The sequence below is a fragment of the Triticum dicoccoides genome, chromosome 3B, assembly GCF_002162155.2.
Source record: "Triticum dicoccoides isolate Atlit2015 ecotype Zavitan chromosome 3B, WEW_v2.0, whole genome shotgun sequence".
Taxonomy (NCBI): Eukaryota; Viridiplantae; Streptophyta; class Magnoliopsida; order Poales; family Poaceae; genus Triticum; species Triticum dicoccoides.
The window spans coordinates 671,923,554-671,932,615 of NC_041385.1; the positions used below are offsets into that span (position 1 = coordinate 671,923,554).

Below are 9,062 nucleotides of genomic sequence, written 5' to 3' on the forward strand. Positions count from 1 at the left end.
TAGAGGACAACCAATCATAGAGTAGTCGCGTAGAGCTAGAGAGTGGTGTGGAGGCTTGGTTAGGGTCAGCTTGTGACTCCTAACTAGCGACATGTAATCTCTTGTACATATTTTCTCTTTTCTATAAAGCTAAGTTACGCCATTGGCGTACCCTCGAAAAAAAATTGCATTGCTCCCTGTTGATACAAAACATGTACCATTGAGAGCATTCAGAGATTGATTCTTCCTGTGATCCAAAGCTGAAGTGGGAATTCAGATTGTTAAAAACACATTGTTAATCTCGTAATCTATTGTTATGTGATGTGAAGATTTGTTTTCTTTGTGTGCACTAGTGCTGTTAACTTTGCATTTCTACCAATGAGAATGCTAAATCCCCGGTGTTTACATATCCTAATCACGAGCTAAAACTCAGTTTTGAATTCAGGTGGAGGTAGTGTATCGCGAAGCGCGAAAACTGTGTTAGATTGTAGTATAACTGGATTAAAAAGGTTACACTAATTTCACCAAAATTCCATGCAACGACTTTCCACCTCACTTCCCTTAATGCAAGATCCAGCCGCCACAAAGGCGCACGCACACTCCACGGATGTGGTTACTCAGAGCTATTGGGAGAATCTCCCGGCTAGAGTGGAAGTTCTGGAGTAAACCAACGGGACAAACAGCATGTTCATGATAATAACATGCCAATAACATCCACTATAGCCAATCTATGAACAGAAAAATGGGATTTCTTACGCATATATCTAATTATCCATCATCAAAATAGAATGAATCCAGATACATACATCATCTTTACAATACAAAAACTTGTTAACATCCTCCCAACAGCAGATAACTTATGTATCATGCCCAAAATGAAAAAACCGAAATCAGCCACCAACATCTGGTGGTCTGAAAATAAATGCTAGTGTACAACACGCCCCTTACAATCTTTGCTGCTGCTGCTGCTGTCTTAGAAGCATTGGAGATCACCAGAATTTGCAAATTGGATGTGTCTACTCCAGTATCTGGTGATATGGCAATAATCTATAGTATACAACACTTCCCCCTAGGTAATTTTTGTACCACGATCAAGAAGCTTGAAGATCACCAGACTTTGCAAATGCTGTGTCTATTCCTATGCCTGATTTAAGTCGATGTAAGTTCTAGTAAGGAGTAACAGCAAAGCCAGGGCTAGAACCAAAGAGGAGAGCCTAGTAGCGGCCCTGACCTGGTGGTCTCCTGTTTGAAGTCCTATCTAAGTTGCTGTAGCGGTTCTGTGACTGCTGCGGTCGTGAATTAGGTCTTGCAGCAGGCGCCCCACCTCCAGAATAGGAACTATGAGGTGGTTGCTGCTGCCACTGTTGGGCTCCTGCATATGGTGCAGGCTGGTAGACCCCACCAGCATAGCCCCCAGCATACGAGGGGGGTTGCCCATATCGTCCAAAACCCGATGACGGAGGAGCAGTATGTGATGAATATGCGTTGCTACTATTCTGATGGTATCCAGATGGATGCCGGCCTGCTCCTCTTGAATCGCTGTGGCTGTCTCTCGCATATGGTTGTTGCCTTCCACGATTATCTCTTGTATACTGATGACCTGATCGCTGCGCATAGGCTGGTGCCTGACCATTGGGTAGATTATCACTAGGAACATGCCAACCAGAACGTCCAGCAGGCTGCTCCATCCTTGGTGGCATTCCGTTTGGATAATGCATACCATTCATTATAGTTTGATATGGCCTAGCCGGGGGGTATTGTCCGCCACCGCAAACATTCAAGCTGTTTGCAACTAGTCGGTGTGCAGCCTCCCCTAGTTGGCGGCCCCGTATCGATCCTGCAGGGTTTTGCCTGAACCATTTCAAAAGTAAGTTAGGATTTGCAATGTTGAAGCAAGTATTGACTAAATAGGGCAAAAGGCTAATACACTACCTGCTGCTGTTATCACAATGCTTCCTGTTATTGTCATAAGGCCTCCTGCCATTGTCTTCATGCCACAGCACAGGCGGTGGTTTCAGGTCACCAGCTTCAACAATCTTAAGAGCAGATTAAACAACATACGCTTGTTAACAGTGAACACTTCCCAAGTGGAATGATATACTTATGTCAATGTTACACGAAAATAACAACAATTATGTACCTTCTTGGGTATGATAACACCAGGAGGTGGACGTGCTATGTGCTTACGAGGGTCTGGAAGCTTGTAAATTGAGCATCTAGGGAAGGCAAATGTCATAATCTTTATTAATTCAAGTGCCACTAGATCATATCAATAATACGGGGGGGAAATGAGCTTACATCACTTGATTGTCCATAATATCCTCCAGTCCATCCACAGGAGATCTAAAGACAGGCGGACTTGGATCCCCACCACAAAGTGAGATGTAACCATTCATTCCTCCACTGCACAAAATAAACAAGAGCAGCTAAGTAATGTTATAGTTATAGCAGCTCATATAAGAGGTGCTTATTTGTCATACTATAAGATGGCAGTCTACTCATGTTCACTTTGCCCACAGGCCCCAACAAAAAGCACATTGAGTAGAACTAAGTAAGAAGGCCAATCAGTTGACATGGAACTACTATACTTGAACAACGAAATATACTATCTGCAGTCAATCAAGAATCCTGGTAGGGTTAGCTAACCTAGCTTCAGGATTGAGTTCCTCTTTAATTTCATTTCGCTCGTTATCAGGCAGATGTCCGAATTTGCTGCTGAGAGAGTAGATATAAGGCGAAATTGAGTGTGCGACATTCACAAAAAGCATATTGTACATTGTACTGTTTCGCCTTGCTTCTTCAGGCTACACAAGACGAGGAGAATATGGAAAATCTTGTAAGTTAAAACAAGATCTTCTATTACATATATGCCATAAAACAATATAACAGATGCCACACTTTCATACCGTCAAAGTATGCTCGACTTTTTTAATCTCAGACAGCAACCTAGCTTCATCAATGAAGGGCAGTTTAGCTATCCCCTGTAAAGTACAAATTTTAGTTAAATATGGAAGGTGTATGGTATATATAAGTATACTTACTAAGATAAATGTACCTGCCAAGAAAACCTCTTTCCATTCATATCTACTTCGAAATCTGCAGCATACACAGGTTAAAACGGATTAGAATAGGCTTATGGTTGTAGGAGAATCTGATACTATTCATGATAAAATAAGCATACCAATCGGATAAAAGTCAATTATTGGCGAACTAGGATCGGTCATCAATTGCCGATACTGTACAGGGAGTGCATGTGAGCTGAAATGTAATGAAACAACCTATCAAATAATCCACCACATCAAGGTACTAGGATCGAAGAAAGGAAATATTAGCATATTCACCTCGCCGCTGGGAATACTCCCATAAGCTGATCGAAAGGTTTGAATGGTGACCCAAGTTCAAAAGTTATATCAAGCTGGCCTAAACCTTTTAAATCCGAAGCAAAAGGGGCATAGTGATAAGGGTAAAACCTACATATAGCAAGAAGAAATTAGAATGAAACGGGTATTAGTGTGATGGGTAGAGGAACAATTAAAACCTATCAGCAATTGTGCAACAAATAAAACAGTGTAACGTCTTATATTTGGCCAACTAAAAGATGCTAAATTACCATTGCCATGAGCAGACACCTTCATAATAGTAGTGCATTACCCAACACAAACCTTCAGTATATTTGAGAACCTGAAGGAGCATAGAGCACATCATATAAGAAGATAATACAGAATTAGGGGAAATGTATTATTCAAAAAATGATCAAGTGACATTTTCTATCATGAATAATGTAATAATGGCAACAGGGTATGGTGTCACTAATGAATCATGAATGCAGTATATATTTTTAAATCATGAATGCAGTATATATTTTTAAATCATGAATGCAGTATATTAAAGGCACTTCCACGATACTTACAACATCTCTACGTATTTCTTCAATTTGCCCAGGTGTTCTTGCCCCAAACTTGTCTTCATAATACCTTTCTCTCCATCCTGGTTCTCCAAGCTTTATCTGAATATTATTAACAAATAATGTTATCGCCTGAGTTTTTTAACCATTAAAAAATATATAAATAGAGTCTCAGAAGGTCCACAAAATAGGAGTGTACTTTCAATTCCCAAAGCCCAAACATCTTCAATAACTTAGTGTTGTGTGCAAGCATAGTAAAAGTTCAGAAGACAAGGGATGGGACCCCCACAGCAGGGATCCTAAATACATAAGTGTGCTTTTCATTCAACCTATACTCTCAAATATCTTCAATAATGTAGTGTCACATGAAGCGGATAGTAAAGGTCTGAAGACAAGGGACCTAGTAAAGGGTATTCACTCTGTTTAATCCACCTGGAGGACTTAATCCCTGATATGCTCAGAGGCTTATACAGAAACCTACTACTAGTTCCATTGTTTTAAAGGGAAGACATGCCTTGCCCCTAAAGTAAATAATATGTTAACTTATATAATCACAACCTACCAGGAATGTAATTTAAACCTATCTTATCACTAAGATCTCTAAGTAAAGGAATCTTAACATTGGCTACATATAGTGGCCGGTGTTCTCAACAATGTCATGACAATATGCATAGCATTGTTGAGCTTGAACTTAGAACTGCAATGAACTGATAAAAGCAGCAGAAGATTTCTGCACAGATAACCAAAGATACAAGAAATACCTTGTCCTCCTCAGGATTTTCGGAATTAAAAAGATCTGATTTATCACGAAGTGTAACTTTAAGCATTGACTTCAGGTCTTCTTTGTTTTCACGTGCCTGTAGAAGTTGCAGCAAGATTCAGATGAAACCATAAAAATATCTTCAAACAAATATAACACCTTCTCAACAAAGATCAAATTGAGTACCTGTGCTTCAAGGCTAATTTCAGCTTCAACAACAGCAGCAGAAAGGCTGGAATCTGAAGATGATACACGTGCTTTCTTAGCTTGACTGCCCTTTTCCATGCTACGTCCATTATGTTCATATGGTGAAGCCACAGCCCCAGAGGCAAGGCGACATCCTTGGAAACGTGCAACAGGCACAATAAGATCACCCCTTACATGGGGATCCAGATCATCACCTCGCTTTGCTTGGGCTTTATCACGTTTTATTCTTTCAGCTTGACGCTACAAAGGACAGCAACGTTGAAAATGTAAACTGTAAGTGAAAGCACCCACTACTAGTTGCTAACTTAATAATGGCTGAGCATCAAATGTATAAGTAGGTCTGGAAACATTTGCAATCAAAAGTCGTTTACTTATATTGTTGAGTTCCAAGAGATTTAGGGTCAGTTTGATTGCTACCCTGGGTACTTTGTGCCTGGCCTGGAGGCTGCCTGAGACTTGCCTGAGTGTTGTTTGGTTTGTGCCTGGGAAATAAAATGAGTGACTGGCCTGGAATGTATGCTGACATCATTAGCCTGCCTTGAATCACGTGCGGCACAATTAGCCTGGCTCAAGCGTCCACCATCAAGCGCCAGGCCGCTGCCTGGACTACTAATCTTATGTGAGAAAGGGACCCACGGGAGACTTTTCAAAGCATCTAGCTTTTACTAGCTCCTAAACACCTACCCAGGCCAAGTTGCCAACCAAACATGTAGTACATGTCAGATTTGCCTGGTCAGGCAGAAAACATCAACGACTCAGGCACATACCAGGCACCCTTTTTTTTCAGGCACGGACCAGAGGTAGCAACCAAACTGACCCTTGCAGAGTACACAACTCGAGAAATGGCTACGGATGGGGGAGGCATGTCTTGCCTGACCTTTGTGAATGTGTTGTGCCAAATGCAAATTTCATGATAACATATCAAATTCCAAGCACAAATATGGATAGAAGACCATTGCAGACCCCTATATTTTCTTATTCTGTAAAATTTAATGACCCATAATATTCACTGTGCATGCAAAGCATCTAACAAAAATTCCAGCTTAAATAACAAAAATACAGTTAACCACAAAAGCAGACACATCAAGCTATATGGAGCCAAGATACAGAAATGGGGAATATTAACTATTGTGAACAACTAACACAATTATAAGGTAGATTAGTTGCCACTTGACAACATGAAAAAGCATTCGATATCATCCATAGAGAAGAAATGTCATATAGGATATTGCTCGTAACAAAAATACAGTTGAAGTTAAGTACTCCCTCCGTCCCATAATGTAAGACTTTTTTTGACACTATACTAGAGTCAAAAAGCGTCTTATATTATGGGACGGAGGGAGTAATTGAGAAGCAAAATCAAGATAGACGCCATCTTTACCTGGTGCAAACGAGCTCTTTTCTGAAATATTTTATCCTCGTATGAACCAACTGCTTGAATGAAGTGTTCGACTCTATTCAGATCAGGCTACAGCAATGAAGATAAAATGTGTTACTGCTGAAATACCCATGAGAATCATTTCAAATAAAATAAATTTCTAAGATACCACTTGGATAATATGAGGTATGAATGAAATTTGAATACCGTGCAAGCGTCAGTTAAATAGCCACCCATATTAGGAAATTCCTTCTTGTATACAGCCATTAACAAATTAATAGCTCCCTGCAGACAGATATGGAAGTTAACATCGTGTGACAATAATCTAAGAAAGTGAACTACAAACAGAAAACGAAACCTGTCTAACTTCCAAAGAAAAAACAGAGCTCCACTTTAGTAGTAACTGGTAACACTACATAACTTCATAGCTGCTAGCTGCAAAGTAACCTTTTGAACTATAAAATAGGAAACAAACCTCACGAATCTCTAGTGTCGGCATGTGTGGAAGAAAATCATTGCCAACAAAAAAGCACATGAAGATGAAATCATCAATGATGCGTTCAATATCAGTCTCGAAAGCTGGATTTGGCATTCGGAACTCGTATTCTAGGTACTCTCGTAGGGTCCATATATTCAAGAACTGTGAAGGCACAAAAGTGGAGCAGCACAAATGAAAGTAAGTCCGTTGGTAAGTCCACTGAATAGCATCACATCACAAGTTGCAATAGAAGAAATTGATCTCATTACCTGGTAAGGTTTCTTAGGTACTATTTCATCACCCTTCTCATCAAACTCCCCAGCTTTACGTTTTGCCTTTCCTTCACACTTTGCTGCTAGATGTCCAACTTGACCACACAAGAAGCATTTGTCCTGCTGTCCAGGTGTGAAAACCACCTGCAAAACAAAGTGTATGCAAATAAGCTTTCATGGCAAAAAGTCAAAGGAAATGTTCATGGAAAAGGCAGTGCTCTGAACGAAAGAACTTGATTTTTTTAAGTAGAGTAGCAACATAGACAACAGGAAAATACAAAAAAAAAAGTAACACTGTTTATTAGCACAAGGCTGTGGCATGTAGATATGGCAGAAAGCGTAAATTCTGTATTCTGAGAAGAGAACCTCTCTCAGTATGGAGAAGTGCACTTCGTGTGTTGCTAGAGCTAACATGATTAGATCTGCATCCTGCATTCATGAGATTAAATTTATACGTTAGCAAGACTAACAGATAAAATATTGTCCAACAAGAAATAGAGCATTAAGCATACAGGAACAGAACTTACCAGGCCGTACAGGCAATGTCGGGTATTTGGGATAAATCCAGGAAGGTTCCTATTGCCACGAATGTAGGACATGATTTTATGTTCCCCTTCACCAGGAACATTGGCATCAGAAAGAATGACCTTCAAAAGATTGTAATCAGGATACATATTATTTCTACATACTTTCTAATACCAATCCATGGTGTTATTGAACCATAAGGAAATATGACCAAACATATTTAACAAATATAAATCCCAACACTAAATGTCAAATTAGCAAAAAGATATGCTTACTTTAATTTGTTTCCATCCAGGATCGTAATTCAATCTGCGGTGGATGTAGTACTGCAAAGCAACTGATAGAACAGCCATAAACTCCGTGCCGGGAGTAATAACATTAGAATCACATGTTTGTGATTGCAATTTTGGAGGAAGCTTTCTTCCTTCCCTCTCAAACTCTTCACGCAGTTTTTCTTCTTCTTCAGCCTGGACATAGGACAACAGTAACCAGTGAGTGCAATCATAAATGGTTGTGGATTTCCACAAATAACAATAGATACAACTGTATGATTATACTGAATATAAGAAAATAATTCCACTAGAATACTGACCGCATCAGCAGCATCTTTTGCAGCTCTGAATCGTCTAGAGCGCTGCTGGTTCATCTTAGCACGAGGAGCCACACCATCTGTAAGCCATTGTAGGACAATACAAAATGGAGAAAATGTGTTTAATGTAAGTAGAGACAATAGTAAGCTGTTCAAAGGGAAGCTTAACATGTTTTGCCATTGTTCAGGGAAGAGGATGCCTATTCATTCTAAAGGAAGAGTATGACTACATCAGTTTGAGCAACATTAGAACAGCCAAACAGAAAAGATCAGCGAGGGAATTCCCTCCATAACAAAGAGATGAAATGCGTACCAATGGCCATGTACAAAAGCTTCCGAGGGCGAACCATGATAAAGAGCCTATCTATGTAATCAAACATGCACTGGAAAACCTCAGCGAATGTTGTCGGCGAAGGCTGTGGCAGTAGAAGAGAGAACCACGGTCAACATAGAAGTTGGTATTGATGACATTGGGCAATAAGCAGACGTTGAATTGTCCGTGTTAGGGGGAAATAAAATGCTTCCAGAATAACTTTTGATGATAAAGCAGCAGCGTGCAGTTCGCAAACTGCAGGGCCTCCTAACTACAATGAACTTGAATCTTCTTGGCAGATTCACTTGTCCAGAAATTTAACTTGCAGTGTAGTTTGACAGAAAACAGAATATTGTGATTTAAGCATAGAACTGCAGCATCAAATTTGAATAGCTGAACTACAGCAATCCTCCTGGCATCTCAGGATGGTTTGGGGACAATTAGGAGCTCCCTTTTAATTGCAACTATCATCCTACAAGTAATTTAATTTCCCTCGGCACAACTGCATAGTTCCCCATACACCAATCAGCCAAGCACAAATCTATCACGTATCTACGCAGCCAGGCCATCCCACAACGAACCACGCGCGGTCTCCTCGCTCGGAAGCACCGAATCGAACAGCCCAATCAAAATAACACATCTCGAGATTGAGGAGGG

General features: G+C 40.2%; 1 protein-coding gene across 1 annotated transcript in view; it reads right to left on the reverse strand.

Moving 5' to 3' along the window:
* Positions 1-724: 724 nt before the first annotated feature.
* LOC119277762 (5'-3' exoribonuclease 3-like) overlaps positions 725-9,062 on the reverse strand; it is an 8,986-nt gene continuing 648 nt past the window's right edge. The window contains exons 2-23 of the mRNA XM_037559081.1: positions 8,406-8,527; positions 8,096-8,172; positions 7,779-7,970; positions 7,506-7,625; positions 7,345-7,407; positions 6,976-7,122; positions 6,704-6,868; positions 6,436-6,513; positions 6,232-6,318; positions 4,830-5,090; positions 4,645-4,740; positions 3,890-3,985; positions 3,590-3,660; positions 3,321-3,449; positions 3,161-3,237; positions 3,035-3,075; positions 2,886-2,960; positions 2,626-2,783; positions 2,278-2,382; positions 2,120-2,195; positions 1,912-2,015; positions 725-1,830 (exon numbers count right to left, since the gene is read on the reverse strand). Of these exons, the coding sequence (XP_037414978.1) occupies positions 1,194-1,830; positions 1,912-2,015; positions 2,120-2,195; positions 2,278-2,382; positions 2,626-2,783; positions 2,886-2,960; positions 3,035-3,075; positions 3,161-3,237; positions 3,321-3,449; positions 3,590-3,660; positions 3,890-3,985; positions 4,645-4,740; positions 4,830-5,090; positions 6,232-6,318; positions 6,436-6,513; positions 6,704-6,868; positions 6,976-7,122; positions 7,345-7,407; positions 7,506-7,625; positions 7,779-7,970; positions 8,096-8,172; positions 8,406-8,527 (2,977 nt within the window). The 3' untranslated portion in view covers positions 725-1,193. The remainder of the gene's footprint in view (positions 1,831-1,911; positions 2,016-2,119; positions 2,196-2,277; positions 2,383-2,625; positions 2,784-2,885; positions 2,961-3,034; positions 3,076-3,160; positions 3,238-3,320; positions 3,450-3,589; positions 3,661-3,889; positions 3,986-4,644; positions 4,741-4,829; positions 5,091-6,231; positions 6,319-6,435; positions 6,514-6,703; positions 6,869-6,975; positions 7,123-7,344; positions 7,408-7,505; positions 7,626-7,778; positions 7,971-8,095; positions 8,173-8,405; positions 8,528-9,062) is intronic.